Raw genomic sequence first — 26,817 nt, 5'->3', positions numbered from 1 at the left:
GACTTGATGAACAAAACAGATATCCTTAGAATGGAGTTCCCATCACCAGAAAAATTCCCATTTTCTTTCCAGATTTTACTTTTAATGTCTCACTCTGCAGACAATTTTAGGTGCCCGTAGTTAAAATGTGAAGGTCAGAGCTGATGAGGGGAGAAAATGCATCCATTAGCAAGGTGAAACTTAAATAATTATTCCGTTCCAGGAAAATAAATGCGCTTTAATCAACTTCATCAGAATAAATGTTCCAAGGCAGGAACCTAAGAACGTACCAGTAAAAGAACTTCAAAACAAGAGGGGTTTTTGTTTTGTTTTGTTTTGTGTTTTTTGCTATCAGCTGAAGACTAAAACTAAGTTTTCCGTCTGGAAGCACAAGTAACTTCATTGCATATCAGATCCCTGGCAATTTTGGCAGCGGAATTTTATGATGGTGCACCATTGCCTCGCGTCAGGACTGTAGCTCAGGCACTGTTTGCAGAAATTGGACCCATTGAGGAAGTGTGCAGGGAGCATCGAGATGTTGTCGTCAGAGATTCCAAGCTGGGTTCGTGATGGGCCCCTGATTACAGAGAGGTGCAAGCCAGAGAAGCTGGAGCTGAGAAGGTGCGCTCGGGGATGCCCAGTGAAGACGCGGTCAGTGTGGCCTGAGCAGTGTGCACTCCAGTTTCTCTTTCCAGGGGAAGAAGGGAGGCTCAGAGAGGTGGGGTGACGCTGCAAGGAAGATGCAGGGGATGTCAGGCATTCCCCAAGCCTTCACCAAGGGGCTGTGGGATGGCCACGCCCACTTTCCACCTGCAGCTTGGTCCCTTGGGGATCCCCGCTGTCATTCCTCGGGGTGCGGAGGACGAGTCCAGGGAGCCGATCTGTGCCGGCGGTGGCCTCACTGCTGACGCCCTGAGCTCCAGGACCCTGGACGCCAGCAGCTGCCTCACGTTCGTCTGTTGTCCCAGCGGCGATCGCACCCTGAGGCACAGGACGTGGCACATGCCTCCGAAAGGCTGCAGACCAGTGCGTCCCCTGATAGCGTGAGACGGTACCACAGACCCACTAGATGTTGCCGCGCTCCTCCTGTGCCAACTCCGTGTCTGAGGATTATCTCTGCTTATTTAATCTCCTTTACTGCCTGCTCCAAAACAGTGAACTTACGTCCTCCCTCTTTCCTCTTAGTGGAGAGCGAGGATCCGGGAAGTCAGAGGCCAGCAAGCAGATAGTGAGACACCTGACCTGCCGCTCCGTCTCCGGCCGAGCCCTGCTGGACTCCAGGTTCAGACACGTGAGTCGCTTGTCGGGGTTGGCAGATGTGTGGGTGAATGTTCTGAGCCAAGAACGTGTCACTTACAGCTAGAGGAGGACCTCCAGTGGGAAGAGACAGTCAGAACGTGGGGGGGGGGGGCAGAAATGCAAGACTGAGCCCTGCTGCAACTTAGTATTGTTCAAGAGCATTGTTAAATGTATTTGAAGAAATACTTTGCATGTACTCTTTTTTACATTTGCTCCGGTTATCTGGACCAGAACCCGCCTTATGGTTGGCGGCCCCTGTAGTTGCTCTAGAACGTGCCCCTCGGGACTGTGGGTGAGACCGGCCTCCAGGCCGGTGACGGTGGGGAATTCCTGAGAGCCGACCTGGAAGTTCCAAAGCGTCGGGTGCAGCGGACAGCAGCAAAGGGGAACGGCAGTGGGGGCGGGCGGCAGACCTCAACCCGAACCGACTCTGAACGAAGTTGGGAGCTCTCGCCGGCTCTGCGCAGTGGCGTTTGCAGGGCCTGGGCCCTGCTGCTTCATCCACCTGGAGCACTCCGGGGAAGGAGGAGGCAGAGTCCTGCTGCAGGGACGAGAAGCTGACGCGCTGCCTGCGGTGGGACGCGGGAGACCCCGTGCAGCAGGTTCATACGCAGGACTTTTCACCCAGGTGGGGTGAAGAGACCGGGAGCAAGTGACACGAGGAGGACACGAGCCGCAGGGATAGACAGCAACCGTCACCCATGACCCATGGCGAGGGTGGCCGAGCCCAGCTGCCCCCGCTCTGGTGGCCTCAGCCTGCAGCCTGACCCCCTGCGCGTTCCCCTTGAGAGCCGCTGTCCAGCAGTGGGCACTCCTGGCCACAGCCCTGCCAGACCCAGGGCACGTTAGCAGACACCGCAGCTGCCTACACCCGGGGCCCGCGATGCAGTCTCGCTGGGGACTGTGGCTCCCACGCTGGTCCCCGGCTACCGCTCCCGCGATGTGCCGGCCACCTGCCCCGCGGACGCCCGACCCTGCACAGCGCACCGCACGGTGGACGTGGCCCGTCCTCGGCACAGCTGATGTTGTCAGTTCCACACCAGCGACCCCGGAGCCCCCCTTCTCCCCCTCAGTCACGATATCCCACTCTCTGGACCTTGGTAGACAAGAACAGCTCCATTCTGGGGTCAGTCAGGGCCACCAAGGAAGGGAGAAAGGGCCCAAGTCCTAGACCTGGACAAGGAGAGGCCTCGAGTCACAGCTTGAACGCAGGGACTGGGGCTATCCCTGTCGGAGTCAGCGACGCACGCAGTGGAAGCGACTCACCAGAGGAGCCGGAGACAGCTGTGTGAGCTCTGGCACCTGCACCTGCACCTCCAGGACTGCGTTCCTCACGGCCCACGTGATCCTGCCCCCTGCAAGGACAGCCCCGTGCTGCAGCACGGACCACAATCTCCCCATCCCTAGCGTGACTCTTGTCCACCTCCTCGGTGCTGGAGCCGGCTGCGGATGCTGGCCGCGCTTTCTCAGTCTTTGTCCCCCCACCCTGCCATGCCTGGGAGGTGCCACAGCCGCGGCCTGTAGCTGAAGCTCAGTGAGGCTGCCTCAGCCTGCTGCATGAATGCATGAATGAATGTGAGAATGGAAGGTTTTAAGATAGTTTGGCATACCTGGATACGTTAAACTGCTCCAAATCTCGTCTGTTACCTTTCCCTGATGTGACCGAATAAATTTAATATGGATTACCACTTAAAAATTTCCTGCTACATGTGTCGTGTGTTTGGGTGATTTACAGAGTTGTGCGTTTTCCTGCATTGCCCGTACTTGCCCTGCTTTTATTAATAGTGGGAATTCTCTCCCTTTCTTCCAGTTTTCATAACTACTGTCTATATTTTGGTGCAAGCATGGCAGACATATTTGCTAAAAATTACCATCTCTCAAGTCAAAGGCTATCAAGTGTGAGTGCTGAGAATCTGTTTGATCATGCTCCAAAATCATGTTCAGCTCTTTCTGGTAAAAGCCAATCAACGTGCTCCAGGTGACATTTGAGGAAGTGATACACGTATGTGTTTTATCCTTTCCTTGGCCACAAGTGAACAAATGAAAACAAAAACAACTGAACCACAATGCATTGTGCGCATCACAGAGGTGAGTCCCAGCTCCGGATGAGGCGGAGCATGACCAGCTCCACCGTGGGCCCTGGCCTCCAGCACAGGTCTCAGAAAGACAGCTGGCGTCGCACTCCTTGAGACCGGCGTGTTAGGTGAAATCCGACGGACACACAAACTTAAGAATCAATCGCATAGCTTCCGTCATGTGAGATGCACCAAATGTGAACAGAGAGCAATGTAAGAGCTCCTAGGAAACAGGGAGAAGGAAAAGGGGGCAGGAGAAGGAAGGAGGAGAGATGGGGGGGCAGGGAGGGAACAGGAAAGGAGTTAGGCTGTGTCGTGCACCCCTGCCGGCTCCCCGCAAGGACGTGGAAGACGCCTGCATTGATTCAGCTACTCTGGAGTGGAAAGTGTCAGGTGACAACGGACAGAACAGCTGCTGTCACTTTTATCCCCCAAAAAGCTGTGCCTGTCTGCAAGGACACATCGTAAAAGTCTAGCAACTTGTGCCACGAATAGGACCTTGCTTTTATTTGTTTTCTGCTCACCGGCCCTTTCCACAGGGCCCAGGGGGCAGCGCTCACCCGCGCTGATATAGTCACGGTAATTTCGGAATATTCCAGGAACTTATAATATCTGATTCTGCATTTACAAACTAGGAAGATGTTTAATCAATGGGTTAGTGTTTTTCCTTCCTACTTTTTCGCTAGTTCACATCAGTGTGACATTACTGGTACATGGGAGTTGTGTTACATGCGTGCAGCACACACGCGTGGTCAATGCCACCCTCATTAGCTCCCTTGATGCTCCCCTCTTTCTAAGAGTCTCCCTTCCATGTCATCTCCTTTTTTGCCTCACACGTTTCACTCTACTTACAAATCTTTGCCACCCTCATTAGCTCCCTTGATGCTCCCCTCTTTCTAAGAGTCTCCCTTCCATGTCATCTCCTTTTTTGCCTCACACGTTTCACTCTACTTACAAATCTTTAAACATCTAAATCTGCCCTAATGGATTCCTATGCTTCTGCCTGAGTCTGGAGATTTTTCTCAGAATAAAGAACATATATGGAATCAATTCTGCAGCGTATCTATATGGAATCATACGTGCACATAAATGACTTCAATTTATGACTACTTACTAGGCTTCTCCTGTCAGAAGCATTGTAGCACTCTACAGCACAGCTCAAAATAATTTAACATTGTGAGTCAATGGGGAAAGAATAGCGTCAGCTACTGTCTGTTCAAATACCTTAATGTACCGACTGCTGGTACGAAAAGGTTAGAGCGTGAATAAAACAACACGGTTGTAAAATAAAGTCAGGTTCGCTAATAGAAGTAACAGAATCTATTGACTTAATTTAAATGACAAGGAATAATAGTTTCCCCTCTAAATCATAGAATAAAGCAATCATTTATTAAAGTGATATGAAGACAGCAAGCTGGACATCCCGAGAATGCATTCTGGCTGACGTTATATAAACTGGCTTTGCGTTTTCATTTAAGTGAATGTATTCGAAGTTGCTTCCTTTGGGCAGGAAGATATGACTCCTCCCCATCAGTTAGTGGTCTGGAAGTGGAAACTATGATCGCAATTGAGATTTCAAGTAGCGGCGTTCTTGTATTTTATTGGTTCTCCGTGAGACGTGAAAGGCATTGTAAGTGAATGATTTCCAACCTCATGTCAAAGAACTACCCCGGCGCCAGCATGGCTTAAACTCCATGGCAGCTGTTTTTCTTTCTTGGTTTCCCTTTACATTGTCATCCACGTGAATCTCACTCAGTGTCTGAGAGGTTCATGAGAACTCCTCAGCCTCAGTTTTGCAAGGAATCCCACTTTGTACGCAGGAATTAAATGCCAGCGTGGCATACATGTCCGAGCGTGCATTGCAGTAACGGGACAGAGAACAGGGGAATGGAGCGTGTTCCAGAGAACGGCCTGTGCACGTGCATGAAGCAAAGCTGATTGCGGGGAGTGGTACAACAGCGCCCCGGCCACAGAGCTGCGCGGTTGGAAGCTGGAGATTCAGCTCAGGCGAATCTGAAAGGAGCGATCGTCAGATCACCCCAGAAGGACCGGGGGAGCTGTTGCAGATGTGAACCCTGAGACCCCAGGCAGCGGTCAGGCCCACTGGCTCATGGGGCTGAGATGCTTCCAGAGGAGAGGTGGGTTTGTCCACACCTGTGGCCGGGGGAAGGTGAACCCCACAAGTCACTGGGAAGTTATCCTGTGCCGCCTCAGGACAGCCATGGCCCCAGTTCTGCTCCTAGTCCCAGAGTTGGAGCCTCAAGCACTGGAAGGGAGGAATCGTCCATGTCCTTAGAATTGCTGGAACAGAGAAGTCCTCTTTTGTAAAGAAACTGTCTTGGACTTCTTGCCAGTTCTAGCCCAAGTGGATTTCAACTGTAAAAAGTAGCATTCAATTTCACTTCCATCACGGATACCAGCCTTGACTGAGAATAGCTTTCGCAGAGCAGAGTGGTCAGCTCAACTTGGTGGATGAAGAATTCGTTTTTACAAAAGAAGCCATGGGTTTTCACTTTTAGAAAACAGAACACCTGGGTTGGTGGTGCATGCCTGCAATCCCAGCCCTAGGGAGGCTGAGGCAGAAGGATTGAGGAAAGTTTGAAGACAGCCTGGGTACATAGTGAGGTCAAGGGCAGCCTGAACTACATAGAGAGGCCTTGTCTCAAATAAAAGGAAAACAGAACAGATTCACTGCAACTATGCTGCTACATAACGGTCACAATGTAACTACTGAGGTGCACACCATGGGCATGAGTGGGAAACATCACTCCAAGGACATTTGAATCACTCAATATTGAAGATATACGTATGTGTATACACTTACCTTCGCTTATATTTTTACTTACAATGTTGCTACTATGCAACATTCTCAGTATTTTGTTTCAGAGTCAAGGCCAGCAGTTGAATAATTCCAGTTTTGTGTTTTCTTAGCATTTCTCTCAATGCATTTATTCAGTGCCACCTATTGGCGCAGTAGCTGGCCACACTCCCCGCCGGCTGGCAGTGAAGGTGAAAACCGCTCTGGTAGTCACGGAGTTTGGGGATTTAATCCCTGACTGTGGAACAGCAGTGTGCAACGAAAGAGTGCCACGTGGGTGTTTGCACATTGCTGAGGGTCTCGGCTGTGTGTCAGCCTCGCACCTCCAGTGTTCTTGTTACGTCAGCAAGAGCAGGTGAGGGATGCTTGAGTAGCTGAGCGACTGCAGGCAGGCTGTCCCGTGTCACACTCCAGCCCCAGTATTTCACGTAGCGACTGAGTCTTCGGAAGTCATTTAATCTACTTGCTTGTGTGTGAAATGGAGACGCTGGTCAGGGGGACTAAAAGCAACCACACGCGCACACACGCACACACGTACACAAGCGTGCTCACCCGTGCAGACATCGAAGTGTTGCCGGGCACACAGCAAGCACAAGAGACGGTGTCTGTCACGATGACCAAACATGAGATGAGCCGCTGCGTTTGTCAGATGCTTGCTCTGGGCTGACTGCTCTGTGCGCCTGTTACAGCCGCCGAAGAAGTGACCCGCGTTGGAGTGAAGGAAAGGAAGGAAGGAAGTCGAGGCGGGCAGTTTAAGGAACTTGTGTGGCGTGTCCGAGGGTTGGTCGTCGGCTTAGCTGGGGTGGGGAGGAGCTACTGCGCACTCCGAAGCCTGCGCACGGGGTTCTGTCCGTATGTCCAGCCTGAGCTGAGTCATAACTACGTACAACGCTCTTCGGCACTGAATAATTAATACCTCGCCTTCCTACTAGGCTCCTTGCCAAAATAACCAGAAGCCAAACATGTTTAAAAACATATCCACCTTCTACAACTTTCCGACAATTGTTTGACATTGCACACTTCATGATGTCCTGTACTTACAGCGGGAATTTCCTCTGAGACTGTATATTTAACATGAGACTTTTGTGAAAGGAGCACAGAGCCAGTCTAACAAGCGCTAATTCATGTTTTCTTCAGAGTACATGTCTGTCATCCCTGCTCCCAATTTGTACTTGATGCTTTAAAGCTATTACACGTGTACCCGAACTGTAGGGCTCCGTAAAGATTTGAGATGTTTATCTCCAAAACTCCAAACTGCATAAACAGACGGTTTCCCACATTCCATCTTCCTCTCGGCTTTTAGCAATTCTGATTTGAGATTAGCATCAGTGTTGCTGTGTAATCCTTTAGAATATAGAATACTTCCAGGAGAAACAAATTGTTAGCATAACAGGTGTCAGGAAATTAAGAAGAAGAGTCAAAGCATGCTTCAAAAATTTAATGAAATTTTCTCAAAACTTACAGGGACTAGTACAACCCCGAATCCTCAAAAGGTGAGATTGTGCTCCCTCTTGTGGCTGACATAGAAACTGCAGTTAACCTCTTTAACCCCACGGAGAGAAATCACCTTTGACTCTACCAGATTTTCGACTCAAACTGCGTGGTTACCATGACCACCAGTAAATTGGCATAGAAGAAGTGGCTTATATTCCATGACCAATGTCCGAAACGAATTTCACAACTGAGGGAAGTTCCAAGGAACTTTATTCTTAAGCGTTTCGAAGCCGTTAACTTTGCCACCTGGGAAGGCAGGCTCGCAGGGGAGATCAGTGAAGCATCCGGACCAGGCCTCTCATTCCTGCCTCCGGGGGAGGGAAGGGCTGCCGGCCACAGAAACGGGAGGAGTCCCAGACTGAAAAGCAAGTAAATGCGGATTCACAGCACTGGATGAGCAGGGCTTACCTGAATTCATTTAAATAATTTCTGACTAATGCTTACGTCAGTTTCAGACTTTCCCCTCCAAAATGTCCAATGATGTTCTACTGTTATGGTCAAGATTGAAATTTCAAATAGCACTTATCGTATGTGTGCGTGTGCGTGTGTGTGTGTGTGTGTGTGTGTGTGTATTTCCTCCACTTAGGTAGAGGAAGGATGTAGTGCAGTAACCTGCATGTTATTTTATTAACAGCAGCTACACTTGCAGACACTGTACACACTACTAAGAATTTGCATTTGGACAGAGTTATGCTAATTCCACTTGGTATTAAAAGAGTTAGTCATGGTGGAACATGCCTATATGGTAAGCCGGCACTCTGGCAGGCTGAGGCAGGGTTTCAGGTTAGAGATCAGCCTGGGCAACTTGGCAACTTCTTGAGACCTTGTCTCAAAATAAAGGTTTTAAGGGGTAGGGGCTGGAATGTAGCTCAGTGTGAAGGCCATGGGTTCATTTCCCAGTACTACTAGGATAGGGAGGGAGGGAGGGAGAGAGACTTGCAGATGTGGAGAATTCCCTGCATCTTCCTTGCTGCTCACCAATTTCATTTTTTTCATTGAATGGTTTGGTAGAAATTTTCTCTTCTGCTGCAGGCCATGTGCATCTTAGAAGCCTTTGGACACGCCAGGACGCCGCTCAATGACCTGTCCAGTTGCTTCATAAAGTATCTAGAAGTGCAGTTTAGTGAGAGGAAGAAGCAGGTGACTGGAGGTAAGCGCGCGGCGGAGAGTGGAGGCTTCCTGTGCCGCAGGAGGGTGCGCATGCGGGGACCGGGGCCCAGTTTCAATTCTCAGCAAACTCTTGGGTGGCACAAGGGCGGGGGAGGCCAGCAGTGAACCATCAGAGGGAAGAGAAAGCCTGTTCTTCCCCAGGGACATGGTGTGAACTTCCTAGGACATCTTAGAAAGGTTCATCACCTGTAAGAAGGATCAGGACTCAAACACAGAGGGGCACGTGAGTGTCTCACAGAGGGGCGGTGTGAATGTGCCCCTGGGATTGAGGTTATGAGTTCCAAATATAATGTGGACTGAAGAATATTCACAAATGCAAAGTGAACCTCTCTTGGAGGATTCCTGTATAAACTATGTGATGTGGAACCAAACCCAAGCAAAACTAGCTGAAGGGAATCACACATGTTGAACATGAAAGCAAACTCAAATACTCAAATAAGTCATAACCTTATTCAATTACTCCACTCAACACATAGTGAAATCTACGTTAAATGAAACTAAATCTGTATTTCTAAGATGACTGAATCAGGACAAATCAAAACATTAAAATAATCACCAAGGAAACTTAAACAGAACATACCTCTTGTTTCATTTAAATAATTAATGTTTATTTTATGAAAATTTTTCATCTAAAATTCAACAAATGTAGAACCCTCCCAGGATTTTACTTCTTTCCAATCATGCAAATTAATAACAAATACAACTGCAGATAGAATGCCTAATCTACTCAGAGGAATCATCTGCTTTAAAAACCTTCCTAAGAACTGTCGTGAGCATTTGCTCATTATAAATGGTTTTTGAAAGCATTCAGTTCCATTTTTCAAGTTATTCTACCTTCCTTTCGGGAAGTTAGTTTTTACTGTGATTTAGTGTTAGTCAGCTTTTCATCGCTGACCAGGTATCTCAGAAAATCACTGAAAAGAGAGAAGAATTATCATGCTTTCAGAGGGGTCAGTCCATGGTGGACAGCCAGCTCCAAGCAGAAGCATCATGGCAGAAGGGTGTGGCAGAGGACAGCTGCTCTGCCACACAGCAGCCAGGACCAGGGAGCAGGTGGAGAGCTGCAGAGACCAGGGGCTGGGCACATCCGCAGTGACCTACCTTCTCCAACCAGGCACCCCTCTGACACACTGAGCTGTGAAGTCACCCATGGTGTCACCCACGGCTTAATCTATTGATGAAGTGAGTGCCACTTGATTTGGTCATGCTCCAGAACCCTCACCTGTGAACTCATGAGCCTCTTGCTGTATATTTTTGATATAAATCATAAAAATCTAGAAAGAAAGAAAGTTTATTTTGTAACAAGTGTAGGAAGAAATCAAATTTCTACTAATTAGAACTTGATGATTAATATGCAAAGGAGCAGTGAGAAGCAGTTGTTGTTGCTGTGGTTAAATTCTGCAGTGGGAAAGTTCTTATGACCATTAGCCGGAGGCGCAGTCCTGAAGGCCACCATCCGGGAAGACCTCAAGAGGGGACGTCTTGAGCCCTGGCCTGGACACCGGGCGTGTGTGCTGCTACCCGGGAAAGGCCGAGACCTGCTTGCAAAGAGGAGCACAGAATGCTCTCCCAGGGGGATTTTATTGACCAGCTTGCAGAGCCACAGGGGATCAGGGGGGCAGGCAATCCCAAGACAGGAAGCCAGCGCCTGAGAGGCTGTGTCCTGCCTCTCACTCTGGGGTCAGGGGCTGTAGCTGTGGCCACAAGCAACAGCAGTGGTGGTGCAGACCCACCCCTGTGAGCCTGAGTCTGCCGCAATGAGTCCAAGGGTGTGGCTGGGTGGCCCCACAGTGGCTGTTCTGCCCACTCAGACGTTCAGGAGAGGCCCTGGACGGTGTGTCCTCTACTTTTCCTTTCTTTTATCTGGACAGAGTGAATGTGTCCCTTCTTCAGGAATGGTCACTGTGGAAATAATTATATACACATATTAAAAAGAACCGGACAGCTGTAGCAGGCTCTTCCTGGGCCTCCTGCAGATCCCAGTCTATTAGCACACAGTGCACGTGTCTGCACCAAAGGCAAACCCACAGTCACCCTGCTGGCAGCGCACCCTGTGGTGGTGGGCATTCGCGTCCAGGGCCCCGAGCCTGGCATAGTTCAAGACTCAAGATGCCCGCTGAATCCCACAGGAGCTGAGAGCACCGCTCCAGATGCATCTGCACCCCGTGGAACCGTGTTGACTCTTCTCCTGGGAAACTGGGAGTCGCCGGGACGCCTTCCGCACACTGCCTCCTCCACCTCCTCTTCATACCCACCCCCGCCCTTCACACCCACTCACCTCTGCTTGTACGTTTCAGGGCTTCCTGCCATGTTCCTTTAAAAGCCTCGCCACATGCTTTGGAGATTATCTGCATGTGTTTTTTTATTGCTGCTTGGAGGGGAAGAGCCGGTGCCATCCGGGACTCATTAACAGAAGCACAAGGGCTGGGGATTTAGCACAGCAGCACAGCACCTGCCTGGCAAGCTCAAGGTTGTAAGTTCAATTCCCAGTACCAGAAAAAAAACAAAACAAAAAAAAAAAAAAACAGAAGTACATTTAGTGATGAGCTTGGACCTTAAGATCAGCCGGCACCTGAAATGGTCACCAAGGAGTTCGATTCCTTATTTCTTATATTTAAGCAGGAAAATGAAAATGATCTATCCAGAGGATGCCTACCAGAAGAACCAAGTGGCCAGGTGCACATTTGTGGGAAACGAGGAGAGATTCGGGGCTACGCTGAATTTCCTCGTGTACCATGTGCCAGGTGGGAGGGGGCCAGGTCAGTGTGTTGGGTGCACCGCGAGGAGGGGGGATGTCCCTGCATCACCAGAACTTCCAGGACCAGGGTTGCCACGGCGTCTGAAGGAGGGACCCATGCCCAGCTGGCCCTTTGGAATGGATGACTGTCAGGTCCTCTTTTCTCAACTATAGGATTAGAAGACTGACAAGACTCTACACTCACCTTTGCACCTTTCCACTGTGTTTCATTTAATTGGAAATAAACCACTTTTGGACCATTTCTCAGTCTAATAGAAACTGTGAGGGCTTAACATAGTCATGTCCTCAAAGGACAAAGACCAGCCGACAAAGTGATGTGACTAATGCCCTGGAAGCCACCACCATGAGGCTCCTGACTGGCAGAGAGCTGCTTCTGAGAACATGCAGGACTTGGTCCCAGTTCTTACTGGACAGCCAGATGCCCAAAGCTGACCGGTTCTCTGTACCCCAGGGGAATCTGCTCGGAGAATGAGCTGATCATTTTCAACCAATGAAGCAATCTCTTCTTCCAGGATATTTATTACTGAAGAAATAGCTACTCACCAAAAACCGGTGGGAGGACCTTCAGAAAGTCACCTCATCCCAGGAAACACAGGGCTTCACTGTTCTCCTTGGCTGCCGTGGAGAAGGCATGGCCTTCCGGTAGTATCTTTCCTTTTCTTGCACTTTCCTGTAAAGCGTGCTGGTAAAGGGCTGGGGGAAGGGGGCTGGTCTAAGGTCAGACCTTTCTGCACCCTGAATATTCACAGCCAGACCCATGGACTCCTGTGTGCACTTAGCGAGGCCGGAAGCAGGTGTCCACATGAACGCCAGTTCCTGAGGGCCCTCGAGGGGTAGGAGGCCGTAGCTACAGCCACGCCGACCCGAGCTGAACCCTGGCCCTCCTTCCCAGCTGTGCAGGTTTGGGCAGTCATGGACTTTGTATGCCTCAGTTTGCTCACTTGTGCTGAGGACAGTGAGCACCCCAAACTGTCTGGGCTCAGAGGACATCAGATGTGTCAATGTCGCTCTTTAAATCTCTTCAACTCTCCTGCTCTCCCCTTTGGTGTCAGATCTTATGTTCGTCCGAAGAAATATGCTGGGCTCACTACGTCCAGAGGGCAGGGAAGGGCGAGGGCCTCACACGGAACGGGGCAGTGTTAGCTCGTTGTCTTCTCTTTAGGCTGAAGACCCACGAATCCATTTATGCTGAAATCGCAATGTTCTAAGCACAGGAAATGCCTTCCCATGCTGGGTTATCTACTTAACTTCAGTCAAGCTGAAGTGTTAACCCAAGTGAGATGGAAAACACACTGAGGTCTTTGCCTTGTATTTTTCCCAAGCCCTGCCTGACTTTTAAATAATCCAGATGTATAAAAAGCGCTGAGTCACCCTCTTCGTGATTACATTGTCACCCTCAGCATGGCGACTTCACCTGTTTAAAAGTCTCTGCATGGGACGGGACTATAGCTCAGTGGCATAAGCACCTGCCTCACAAGTGCAAGGTCCTGAGTTCGATTCCTGGTACCAAAAAAAGTCTTACAAAATTCTCCACTTGCGCTTGCATGCGCTCATTGGTCCTGGTGCAGGTCGAGAGCAGCATCCTTTATCCCAGCTGCCTGGACTTGGGGATGAACCCTGGGCTCCCGTGTACAAGGCCTGGAGAGAGCTCAGGAGCAGCACCCAGCCCTACAGCGTGAGCTTCCAGAGAAGCTCTTTCCTCTTGAACTCTGGAAAGGTCCTGGGATGTCTGCGTCTTTCCTTCCCTGTGCCGTGGATGAGCAGAGGAAAGCTGAGGAGTAGCCTGAGACACGGCGGGAGCCGCTGGGGTTCACCCTGCCTCACCCCATAGGCAGGAGACAAGAATCAAGAGGCAAGAGCACATGGGCGGAGAGGAAGCAGTGCTGCTCCTGGCCAGAGATGACTTAGGCGACTGCTAACTGAAGGCTGCTGGGCTTCGTAGGGGACCCCGCCTTGTGATGGGTCTGTGATAGCCAGGCGGGACAGGGTAGGAGGGCGTGTGGGACATTTTAGGAGTCCCTGGGAAGGACAGGCAGGAATTCTTCCTTCGAGGACAGGGGAGTTTATTTCTTCCACTTCCTTTGAGAAGGAATACAAACTGGCATGGATCTAGAGAAGACTGTATTGTCCCTTATGACAGCTCTAATCTCCAAGTTATGGTAGAAAACTTTGAGAAACTCATTCATAAGGAGGACTACAGCTGTATTTCCAGCCAAGGATATTTCTGACACGAAAGCGTTTTGGAAACACACACATCTTGAGAACTCGGCAATTGTAGGGCTCCCCTCTGGTGCATGGACACTTGCGTGCCCGAGTCTTGGACATCTCAGAAACCCAGCCTCTGTCCTGTGTCATTACAGCTTCATTTCAGACACCCGAAAAGCACTGTGTCTTGTCTGTTTGGAGCAGTAGGATTCGGGGCTGTTCCGAGTTTGCTAGTCTCCTTTAAGCCTTCTGTTTTTGACATCCTACTGCTCTGAATCCTGCTAATCCGCAGCCCTTGTATTCACTGTGTGAGGTGCTAGCTGGAGTGATCAGTCAACACACGGCCTCGAATTCAGATGAAGGGTCCTGGACTTGCTCCATGAGGCAGGGTCTGGTCAGCACTGTGCACTGCTGGAGGGGAAATTGCATCCGGCTAGGTCTGTGGACAAAATCATCTCTGTCCCCAAGCTCGGGGGCCCAGGGACCTCCCAGCCTGTCCTTCCCACTGGATGCTTCTCACCAGCAGATGATGGAGCAGTCTGAGCAGTTTGTGTCACGTATGTGTAGATGTATAACGTACTTTCCTGAACAGTGGATAATTTCGGGGTGAATATTACCCATATTAAACAAAAAAAGTTTTCAGCCAAAACTCTAAGAAGAAAAAGAGAGAAAAATTTTCAAAGACCTCAATCTGCAGTTCCCACTGGATTACACACCACGGGGCCGTGTGCACACACAGCCACCCTGGCGTGGAACTGCCTGGTCCTGTGCGGGAACCTCTGTCTCCTAGACATTCTCCTGAGTCCCCGGAACCAGGCGACACAACGTGAGCGCTCCGGCTGGACGTGTGTTTAGGGCTCAGTTGATAAGAGTGTGCACACACCAGCTTCTCAATTTGAAGCCATGTTCACACAACGACACCAACCAAGGAGAACAAAGTAGCATGAGGGAGAGAGGAAGCAGTACCTCGGGACTCTCAGTACTTGGTGCTGAGCCTACATAAATCTGAAACTTCCCTAGAAAATGAATCCACTGCACTTAAAAACCATAGAAATACACTTGACTGATGAAGGGGACGTGACTTTCATTGTGTACAGGTCTTGTAAGTCATAAATGTGTGCCCCGTATCTCAAAATAAAAATAGTTGTTTCTATCTGAAGAGCAAGATGAAGTCTGTTGGTGTTTTTTAAAGTCTGTGTTGGAGCAGCAGCTCCACTGTTATCCCTTAAAACTAGTTCACCTGTGTGAGTGTGTGGAGGGGAAGCCGCTGCTGCCGTTTAACAGTTGCTTCTCTTCACCAGCCAGAATCCATACCTACATGCTAGAGAAGTCCAGACTCGTGTCACAGCCCCTCGGCCAGAGCAATTTCCTGGTTTTCTACCTGATGATGGATGGACTATCCGCTGAGGAGAAGTTCGGACTCCGCCTCAGCAATCTGTGTGCACACCGGTGAGTGACTCTTCCGCCTGAAACTGCCTTCGAACCGTGCTTGCAGTTCCGTAGTCTTACCTTGTCTTTGTACCTTTCAAAGGACACATAGTGGCTAAAAACTGTTGTACACAGGTTAGAATTATCCGTGTCACAAGGTGGTCACCGTTTGTTGAATGGAATGTCTAGGTGCAGTGTTCAGTGTGTGTATGAATTCTTATTTGTATCAGAATGCAAATACATACTAAGGCATATATACATTTTTCTGTTCCTTTTGAGCGTTTTGGATGGAACACTGGTTATGCATTCCTGGTCTTTGGTCATCTTTGGGAATAATGGAATAATTTGAACTCATTATTTTTCGTTAGTAACAGATGAGGTAAAGGAGATGGACAACAATACTCAGCCTGAGGGGCTGATTTTCTTCATGGGAGCAAAGTGATTGGTGTTGGAATTAGGAGATATTGATTACACGCTGATGCATGAGAGGGCGCGGAAATGGTGAGCGGAATCAGGTCCGCCCGAGGTGTGCCTTTCTGCCCGAGTGAGCTTCCCCAGCTCTGCTCCAGGCACAAAGGTGGCCAGGCAGAACCGGCTCCTGACCCCAAGTCACTCCTGTGTTCCAAGGCAGGGTGGGGGAGCTGGGCCCTGACAGAGGTGCGAAGTCCTTCTGGTGGCCATTCCTCCCTGAGCTGTGGTTTACAGGGAGGTGCTGGGCGGGAACTGGGGTAATAGGCAGGCACTGGAGGGGAGTTTTCCGGTTTTCCAGTGTGATGGGGCCGTATTTGGGCTGAACTTCCAGCACTGGTTGGAGAAGTGACGCTGTATGTCCCAGCGTGTCTGTGAGGGGTGAATGATTATGAGTGCAGCGTCAGGAAAAGAGTAAACTGGCCGCAGACTAACTCACCATTATAGCACGGTCATCAGATCTCAGTAAAAACGTGCACTTGGGGATATAGAAATAGCCTGCTGTACTGGAAGGAGAAAAGCAGCCAAGTAGTTAAAAACCCTTATGAGAACTCACTTAGTCTAACGGGAGGACTGCCGGGGACACGCAGCAGACACGTAGGAGAAGCAGAAAGCCGTGATGGTGAAGCCTGCATGCGGGGGCACGCAGAAAGGATGGAGTCGGCAGCTCCAAGCACTCGGGACGTTGGGATACTGTTTATCAAGCCCTTGCTCCTCACAAAAAGACAGTCAAAGGCGGAGCTGAGAAGTCTGTGCTGCCAGCAAAGCTGGTGAAATCCATCACCTGAAACTCTGCCAGGAGTGGGCATCAAACTCAGGGCCTTCGCACCAAGCTAACCCTCGTTCTTATTTTATTTTTGATCTCTGAGACAAGGTCTCACTAAATTGCCCAGCTAGGTTCAAACATGCGATCCTTCTGCCTCAGCCTCCAAACTTCAAGGATTCAGTGCCTGGACACCCCTCCCTGAACAGGTCACTTGGAGGAAAAGCACAATCTGGGGGCTCCCGGACTATGTATTAAGGGGCGTCCTGCAGATGAAGACTGGCTTGGGTCTCTGCCCCAGTCCTTCCTCCAAAGCCAACAGCAGGTAGGCAGCTCCGAGGACACATCTGTGTCGTGTGTGTGTGTGTGTGTGTGTGTGTGTGTGAGATGTGTGTGTGAGATGTGTGTGTGTGATGTGTGTGTGAGATGTGTGTGTGTGATGTGTGTGTGAGATGTGTGTGTGTGCCTGGCTTTGGGAACCTGAGCCACTGGAGGACACAGCAGTGACCTGAGCCACCTTTTGGAGCAGCAGTGTGGCTTCCTGGGCTGGGACATGGAGCGGGAGCCGGGCGGGCTCTCTCCAGGGCAGGATCCACAACCCTCTCCCATCCTTGCCAGGCACCAGGCTCCTGGCCTGAGCGGCCCAGAACACCACGGCCGCTGGCTCCATATGCCTCTGCAGCCATGAATAATTCATTGGCCTTGGACAAAGCTCACTAAAGTGGACTCTGAATAGCCAGTGGGTGCTACATGTTCTGTAAAAGCACACGCCCTACTCCACATGCATGAAGTTGTGAGCGGGAACATTGGTGCTGTGACCGTTCCACGGACAGTGACACTTCACAGTAAAAACACGGCTGTGCAAGTTTATAACACACCACACTGTCACGACACGTGTGCGACTCGGGTAGGTCTTCTCGCTTTATAGCACCGGTACCCCTCACTCTTCCAACCCCGGAGGGGTCGGAGAAGTTTTAGATGGCTTTGGTATTTGAAGGTGGGTGGAGGTTCCACTTTGTTTAGCACTCATCAATATGAAATATCATAATTATGGAAATTGTGTGGCTTGTCTACAACCAGAAGTATTAGGTAAGAATTTTCTAGCTTTCTGACTTTTCACAAATCAATGCTCTTTCCGAGTCCGCTGCTTAACATGGAAACTCAGACCGAAAGGGTGTCACAGTCGGTAAAACGTCTGCGTGATGGACACAAGTCTCACGGTGAGGGTGTCCCGTGCTGGCCGCAGACGTAGCAGAGAGAATGCGGACGTGTGTACAGTGCAGTGCAGTGCTGGGCCGGCCAGAGCCGCGGAGCAAACGTTTGCAAGCGCTTCCTCCCCGCACAGCCCGGCTCTCCTGCGTCCCTCAGGAGCGGAACCCGGGCGAAGCAATCCACACCTGTTCCCTGCGAGCCGAAGCCAGTGCCACGTCGAAACGCACGCAGGGGCACCGCCTGTGACACGCGGGCGCGCCGCAGGAAACACGGAGGGCTCGGCGCGGAACTGCGAACTGCGTGGGGACCGGCTTTGTCCACCGGGGGTCCCGGGCTTTGCGGTCTGAGCCGCGGCAGAAAGGCTGCGGTACCCAGAACTGCCACCGGGCAGCGCACTCTCCGCAACATGAGCAAACCGCTGGTGAAACACAGCAAACAAGAAATTGAGGGAGGAAAAACCCACAAAAACAAATGCTCATCACTTGCCATTTCTTTTCCTTTATTTTTTACTGGGCTTGATTGTCTCCTGGCTGTTTGCTTCTCAAGTGGTGTTATAATTTTTTAGGAGTAACTGACACCAAGGGACATGTGTCATTCATGTCCTTAGGACTTGAGCTGTCCTGAGGGTTGAGGTCTTTTGTTGTTGTTTATCTTCATCTGGCTTTAAACAGCTTCCGTGGGTTCAGTCCCAGGACCCCGGGCTCGAAAACCCGGGGAAAGTCCTGCCGACCGCCATGCTTGGAGCTGCTCGACGGAGTGGGACGGGGGCCCTGGAAGGAGGGCTGGCGTTGGATCTCAGGGGGCAGGCAGCCCCGTGACTCAGCGCACCCGGGCCTCGCCCCGTGTCACCCAGAGGCCGCGCTGACTCAGTCTTTGAACTGAGTTCCTGAGCGCACACCTTTCACTGGAGAGGCACAGCAATTAACTCCCAAGGAAAGGTTTTTTTTTCCTCCCCTCTCTTGCTAAGGGCTTATTATGAACACTGAATTTAACCTGAGCGTGTGTCACATAATTTTTTAAAAGGTAGAGAACTCAAAGGTTACTCAGAGGTGACGCCTCATGATCTTGTGCTGCAGTGCGGTGTTCCCTTAGTCACACGCGTCAGGCAAGAAACGCCGCGCGGTGTTCCCAAGGCCGGGGCAAGGTTGAGGCACGTGGGCGGTGTCCCTCACGGACTGTGCCGCTGATCATCGGGGTGACAGTCACACTCCTGATGGGCCTCAGACCAGGCTCCTTCGCCCCAGGATCCACGCACTGTGGCCTGCGAGCCGAGACCTGGAGCCTGGCCCTCTGGCTCTGAACCCCAACCCTTGACTCCGCCCCATCCTTGCTTTTACCGGTGACATTTTAAGGACAGTAGGACAGAGAGCAGAGTCAAAGCCTGCCGTTGTGCGTCTTTATTTAAATTAAAAGCTAACAATAGCACTCTAGGGCTTGTCACCCTTGACTGAAGGGGGAACAATTCTAGGCTGTTACCTAGTAGTGCAATAAAGTGTTTTAAACCAGCGGGGTGTGGTGGCCTACAACTGTGATCCCAGAACTCTGGAAGGCTGAGGCAGGAGGATTGCAGAATTCAACCCCAGCCTGGCCAATTTAGCGACTTAAGGGCATCTCACCTCAAAATAATAAGGGCTGGGCTTAGTTCAGTGACAGAGCCGGGCTTCAATCCCTAGCACCACACACACAGAAGCCGCTTTTGTTGCCCCATGGGAAGGGTGCAGTGCAGCAGTGGGTGGAGCTGAGAGACACAGGCAGAGCGCGGGCTGCCGCTCCCCAGGCCTCTGAGTTTTGTGCCCCAAAAAGGAGAACAGTCTCCAGCATCGAGCCTGTGCCCCGCCATCCCCAAACCCCCCGGAAGTTCTGGCCGTCTCGCACTTGATGCGTGATGAGTCTGAAAGCTGTGTCGCTTTCTCAAGGGTAGTTAGTGGATTCATTCAGCACACGGTGGAGGCCGATTCCAAACCCAGATCTGGACTCAGGTTTAAACTCATTAGAGAGGTCAGGACCACAACTGTAACTGGCCAGCAGGGGGCGCTGAGAGGAGCCCGCAGGGCACAGGTGGCAGTGCAGGCTGTGGTGTGGTCCCGGAACCAGTGTGCCCCTGCCTCCTGCCTCCTGCCTCGCCCTCCCGACCCCCTCCGCCTCCCCTTTCCTCCTTCTCCTTCCCTCTCGCACCCACCCCCAGGTCTTACTTGTGTTTTCCAGCACAGAGGACTCAGCTGCACAGGCCCTGGGCTTCCCTGACTTGGGAGCTCAGAGTGATAGCCACATGTTTCCTGCTGCAAGAGCCATCCTGGGGCCTTGCACAGGCTCTGCCTGGCTCTGGCCCCTGGACAGAGGCTAGAGGGGCCCACGTGTGCGGTGGCAGCAGCAGGGAGAGGACCTCAGCAGGCACCGGGCCGGGCCGCCACGTTGAAGGGGGCCAGGTCCTCCACGGTCCCGTGCAGGCCCAACCCGCCCGGCACTGTCCTGTTCGCGGTGCAGAGCCGGCAGTCGCCCGGGTTTTCCAGCTGGCAGAGCCACGCAGGTACCCGTGCAGAACCACCTGGAGTGTCCGAGGCCTGTCTGCAAAGGCCCATCGTGTTTCCTTGCACCTGAACTTGTGGCTGTCCCGAACAGTTGTTTCGGAGGTGCCCTTGAGCCACAACACCAGGGACTGTGGGTGCAGGGACCAGGCTCCCGCGCGGGTGACCTGGGTGCTCCTCACTCTGTGGCCGCGTTTACCCCGAGGCGGCAGCGGCGCTGCTCCTGTGTAGCTCGGTGGCATTTGCTGTCCGGACTCCGGGGCTCTGTCTGGGCGGCAGTGCATCCCGCCCTCCGCTGCTCTCACATCCCGGGACGCAGCCCTCGGTGTCCACTCACACAGGCACGGACAGGCCGGCCAGCAGGGAGGGCGGAGCTGGCGTGCGAGGCCCAGCCTGTCCTGCTGTGTCTCTGCGGCGTGCAGGAGTCCTACCTGGAGCAGTGAGCCGCAGCACAGACGGTGCCCTTGCCCGGGAGAGGACCCCGCCTCCTGCAGCCTGTGTCTCAGCCGCCTCCCTGCTTGCCTGTCATGGCAGGGGTAGCACTGCACTTTGCGGCACACTCACACGACATGCGTGCATGAGGCACCTCCTCAGGGTCGCTCTCCGACCTCCCTGAGATGAGCACGACCCACAGGTGACACATGGAGAGTGGAAGCCACAGGCAGTTCTTTGCCCTAACCCAGAGCCGCACACACAGATCCACGCGCCCCGGTGACATCGCAGCATCGCACCTGTGTGGGTGCAGCCCCGAGCTCCTGGCAGGTGCGGGTGCCCTCTGGGGAGCCAGCGCCCTCGGCACAGCAGGGGTGACTTTTTGCACTTCATGAACATTCACTGCAAATACGTGTGAGCTGCTAAAAGCAGCGTTTATTAGCCGAGAGCGGAATGTAAACGGGGACCCTGTCCCAGGCCAGCAGCACTGGGAAATCGCCGCCTCTGCGCTTGCAGTCACTCATCTGTGGTGCGGACAGTAAGGGCCGCTGAGCCAGATGCAGATCCTGTCACGCTTGGGGTCATCGCTGTCACCGGCACGGCTCCTTCCCGCCACTGTCTTAGGACACCTGGCAGGACTCTTGGGACAGGATTACAAATTGCAGTTAGAATTCGAAAATACAGAAGAGAACTGGGCTCTGACAAAGTCTGTCTCCTAATCTCTGCCGCTCCTTCTGTGTGGCTTGGGCGAGGAGCAAGTCCCCCCACTTCTGCGGAGCCTGCTGTGGGTCTGGGCTTCCATCAGTCACGTCACGTCATGAGCAGCTTATTTGAGTTGCTTTATGTAACTCTCTCGGCGGAAACCCACTTGGGGGCCAGTTGGTGAGAGGAGGACATGGCCCTCTCTTGTGGCCCACGGCCAGCCCCTCTGAGCGGCCAGATAACCTCATGAACAGAGGGTGTGCCATGCTCCTGAGAGCAACATTCCTTTGAGAAGTTCCGTCCCTCATCTTTCCTGGGGCAAAACATTATCTTTTGTCACTTAAAATCTGCCATTTTTCTCCATCAGCCAGAGTAGGAAAAGGGATATTTCCTTGAAGTCTGAAACCTGCAAGAATTACTCACCATGGCCCATGGTGGTGTCAGTATGATTCCAAATGCAGGATTAGTGCCAGTCCCCAGACACTGCCAGAGCAGCGTGCCAGGCTTCTGCACATGTGTGTGCCACGGATGGACATGTGCTGTGACGGGCACGCAGGACACTGTGACGGGGTGTCGGCATTTCCATGGTGCCCCCAGGCGGGCCCGCACCCTCAGAATGGGAATGTGAAGGTCGTGCTGAGGTCACGTGTGGAGGGCGACTGGAGCTGCAATGCCCACACTGGCAGGGCACTGAGCACAGGAAGGTCTGCCAGTGCTGGCTCAGGGATCCCCAGCCCGGACCGGGCAAGTTCCTCCCCAAGTGCAGACGAAACAGCCCAGGAGGGCATGGCAAAGGGGCACCAAGTGCACGCGCACAGCGTGGGACCTCATGTGTCCGGGTCTCTGCGCACACCGCCTCTCTGCCCTGCAGCGCTGGGCTGTGAGCCAGGGACACCAGGCCGGCACACTTGCAAAGGAGCCCTTGCTCCCAGCCGCTCAGAGGACTCAGCCTGCGAACGCTGCCAGGAGGCGCCCTGCGGGGAGACGTGTGGGACCCAGGGCTCCAGGGAAGACACAAGCAGAGCACTTGGACATGGGAGGGGCAGGAGTCCAGGGACTGTGACAGCCCAGTCCGCAGCGAGGCACTTCCCCATTCGGATGACCGGCCTGGAGGAGCAGCGTTTCAGGAAGCAGCGAAGCAGCCAGTGCACGCAGGCATCCCACAGTATTTTTCCGTTCTAGCAAGACCCTCGGCTCATTTCCAGTTTGGAGCTGTGATAATGCTGCGAATGTTTGTGTGCAAGCGTTTGTTTTTTATTTTGAGACGGGGTCTTACTAAGTCGCTCAGGCTGGACTCAAACTTGCCACCCTCCTGCCTCAGCCTCCCAGAGCACTGGGATGACCAGCCCGCTCTCTCACCCAACTGCCGTCTCCCTTCCTAATTCCTTCTCTTCCTGGTGGACTCAGAAATCTTAGAACTCAGCAGAGGGCTTAGCAGCACTGGCCGCTACTCCAGCACTTTCAGTCTTCTGAATCTTTGTTTAAAATCTCCCTGTCACTGAGCAGCGGAGGGGTGGGAAGCCTGCTCGTCCCGGCCTGTCGCCCAGCAGGGCCACATCACAGGCACTGAGTGAAGCCTCGATGGAGAGAGAATACCTTGGTGAACGAAGAGAGCCTGACCTGTGTGCTGTGATTGTAAAGGCATCCATGCAATGAAAGAAAGGATCCTGTCCCGAAAGAAGAAAGGTAGCCCCACAGTTCATACACGAGCGCTGACTACTTATGATGACGTTCAGTGGTAGCCAGGAAAACCGGGCCTTTATGTAGCTGCTTTAGCTTTAAGAACGTTGAACGCACCGCACAACTCCAGTGGAGGCAAATCCAGCGTTAGCAGCAGCACTGAGAAAGCGTGAACAACTGTGGTTTCCTTGGTCTCCATCAACGTGACAGCTGTCACCATGAAATCTGCAACAACTTCTAAAAAGGCAACACCGGGCGTCTCCACCAGTATAACTCCCACTGCCTCAAAGTCGACACCTAAAGCAGCGAGGATGTCACAGAACATATCCCAGGTGTCGACACCCACGGTGACCACAACCCACGACAGTCTGGTGACCTCGCTAACAACTGTTCATTCTCAAGAAAGCAGAAAAGCAAACTTCGATGCTCACAGCTCGGTTGGTGGTATCGTCCTGACCCTGGGAGTCTTATCTATTCTTGACATCGGATGCAAAATGTATTATTCGAGAAGAGGCATTCGGTGCAGAACCATTGATGAACATGGCGCCATCATTTAAGGAAATCCAAGAACCAAGGAAAGAAGAAAGATGGGTGCAGCTCTGTAATTTTGGTTTATTAGTTTAAAACAATATTTTCCTCTTAAAACAGCATAAATGGGCCAGGTGTGTGATGTATGACGTGTTTCATAAACATGTGACGATTCCTCATCATTAGTAAAGGTAAAAATGCCTTAGTTTAAACATTTCAACAAACAGTTGGAGCTTACAGATAATTTATACAATGATGATATTCACATGTAGCAAATACATCAAAGTAAGACAAGTCCTCTCTCGTGTTTTCTGCAGCATCAGTCACGCAGGACCGTAAGGGAAACACCGCTGAGGGGCGGGGTGCCCTCCGGCTTGCAGTTAGGAGCTCAGTGAAGCGCTCAGGATTCTGAGTCTTTGCTGCTCACACGAAGAACCTTAGAGCTTTTCAGAGCTGGATCTAACCTAACTGCTAATGCCAGATGTAGAAATTACGCAACTGAGTAAACCAGTCTGAAGCGTAATCTCAGGAAGCTGCAGTATTTCATATTTTAATGTATGGCATATGGCCTAGAGACAAAATCTTGAAAATAAAACCCCAAGCAATACCTGTGCTTCACTGTACTAAGAGACCCAATGGAGCATTTGAAAAGCTTGTATTTTTATTACTAACATCTTTTAAGATTTCAATGTTAGTTGTTACCATTTTCTTGTTCTGTGTAACGTAGGCAAACTGCAGTGCTAAAAATGATATTTTAAGTGTTCAAACGTAAGACTGGCATTATACAAAAAACCAGACATTAGATTATTTGCTACTGTGAGAATATCTCTCGCTAGAAATTGCTTTTATTTCCGATTCATGTATTAATTTTATATTTAGTGAATATTTTTAAAGAAATGTAGAGCTACTTTCAGTATCTAGATATTTTTAATGGAATATAAAAACATCTAACCTTAAAATGAGATTCATAAAAGAATATTAGAACTCTGCATTGTCAGAATTATGGATTTTGCTGTTTATTAAACCAGGGACTGGGGCTGGGGATTTAGCTCAGCGGCAAAAGCGCCTGCCTGGCAAGCGCAAGGTCGTGAGTTCGGTTCCCGGTACCGGAGAAAAACCAAAAAAAAAAAAAAAATAAAAAAAAAAATAAACCAGGGACTGTGGGAGTCTCCCCAGAAGCTACTCTACCTGCAGGGTGAAAATGCTGCATTTCATACCCTATGAAGAGAACTATGGAAATGACATTTTTAGACCTTAAATAAATGTATTTGAGCAAATTCTTACTTTTGACTGGACAGTTCCTGCTTTTCTGTGTTGGATGTCTTATACCTTTGCTGAAGGGGAGCTACTTCCAGATGCACTATGTTAATGCAGAGAAAAAGCACAGTATTATACAGACACCAATATTAGAGACTATGTATTGGAGTGGTTTTAGTTTTATATTCTGGAACTTGTACTCAGGGTCAAGTTTTAACAAAAGAGGCATTCAGCCATTAAATACCAAGATATTTCTATCTTACAGGGCCGAAGTAAATTACATCACTTTTCACAAATCTAAGAATGACCTAAGGTCTCTACTGGCACTTAAGAATAAAATATAACTTTGTGATCAGCTTTTGGCCTGCAGGGAATGCCAGATACCAAGAGTTTGGAAGGAGTTCTGGTTGCTGTGTGTTACGGACAACTGAAGTGATGAGTATGGATGACATCCTCTTCTAAAATTCGGACATGATCGAGTTTGTGTAGCGCATGCAGTATGGGGGAAATCTTTTGAAGCACATGTGGTTAGTTCTCTTTGAAAAGAAATGTGGGCTGACGGGTGAGCTGTGTGCTGTTCACTGGTCCTGCAGACACTCTTTCGTTTCTCTGTGAAATTCAGCTCAAACAGACTTTATCGTGATGAGGGCTTTTACCTTTTTTGCCTCTTGCATTCTTGGTATTTCAGTACCAGCTTGATGTTTTTCTTGACTATTTTGCTTCTTTAGCATTCTGCAGCCAGAAAACCACTTTTAAATTACTGTTGTCATTGCCTTGAATGTTTCCTCTTTTTTTGGGTTGGAAATAATGTAGTTATGTCTTTTCTCTGTATATGAGTAGTAAATTTGTTATTTTTAAATACTAGTACTTTGAATACTGTTTTTTTTTAACCTACGGAAATGGTAATGTGAAACTATATATTACTCTGGAATATATTTCCTCAGCATAATTTGCCTTCCTAATTATGCTTATGTAAGCAAGTGCCCAATTTTCTTTGTATTCCTTAAGAATGTATTTACTTGAAGATAAAAACAATCCAGATGATGTCTAAATATCACGCAGAATCCACTCTGGTTTTTAAACATCCTTGAATAATCCATGAAAGGAATGATCCAAATCACAACAAGTGAGAGTTGGCAGTATATTACACTGGTGATTCTGTATTTTCAGAAAACAAAGAAAACTCCTCTTAACTTTTGTTTTTCTATTATAACGACCAGCTTTTGGTATTTCATTGTTACTGAGATCTACTTTTAAAATAATATTTGTTCTTCATTTAAAAAAGAAAAGAATGTTGTTCTCTGGGATCCTATCTATGTAGTGGGTGCTGAAATGCAGACCGAAGAGCAGCACATCCCAAGCCCTTCCACGGCCTCCCCTCTGGAGCACAGTGTATGGTGAGCAGGGTGTGATTGGCTCCCAGTCCTTCAGATGCAGCATCACCGGTGTCTTCCTCCTCCTGTGTCCTCTGGCAGGAATGAATGGATCTCTCTCTCCCTCAGTCTCTCTCCCTCTCTCTCTCTGACTGACCGATGCTGTTGAGTGGTGATTTCGATTCCAGCGGGTTTTGCTCTGTAATGGAGATGAGTGAGGAGAGGGTTGTGCAGGGCAGCTGTTGACGGCGAATCGGCAGACCAGAGTCTGAGCCCCAAGAATCAAACCCAGCAAGGCACCTCGTGCCCCAAAGCTGGTGCTGTGACACTGCTCACCGCCATCCTCTGGTTCCCTGTCTGTCACTGCATCTAGACTTTCTGTTGGTGACAGGGGCCACCCCCGATGACAAGATGCCCCACCTCAGAGTTAGCTACAACTGCCTAAGAACATCACCTGTTAAAGTCCAGGAGAAATAAGAAGGTGCAGAGATGAGTGCCTATAGTCCCAGCACCCTAGGAGGCTGAGGCAGGACAATTGCAAGTTCTATCCTGTCTACCTGGGCAATTTAGCAATTAGTGAGATCCTATCTCCAAATAAAAAAAATGACAGAAAAGGCTGGGTATGAAGCAGACCCTGAGTTCAATGCAGAG

At 50.6% G+C, this 26,817-nt stretch overlaps 1 protein-coding gene across 1 annotated transcript in view; it reads left to right on the top strand.

The window, feature by feature from the left end:
* Positions 1-26,817, top strand: part of LOC102016228 (unconventional myosin-XVI) — a gene marked incomplete at its 3' end in the record, with an annotated part of 353,926 nt that overhangs the window by 185,416 nt on the left and 141,693 nt on the right. Inside the window, 3 exon segments of the mRNA XM_013515827.1 lie at positions 1,165-1,270; positions 8,698-8,815; positions 15,100-15,247. Of these exon segments, the coding sequence (XP_013371281.1) occupies positions 1,165-1,270; positions 8,698-8,815; positions 15,100-15,247 (372 nt within the window).

The sequence above is a fragment of the Chinchilla lanigera genome, unplaced genomic scaffold, assembly GCF_000276665.1.
Source record: "Chinchilla lanigera isolate Chin_1 unplaced genomic scaffold, ChiLan1.0 scaffold00003, whole genome shotgun sequence".
NCBI lineage: Eukaryota > Metazoa > Chordata > Mammalia > Rodentia > Chinchillidae > Chinchilla > Chinchilla lanigera.
Note: the sequence above shows the minus strand (reverse complement) of the source record. Positions and strands in the feature narration are given on the sequence as shown.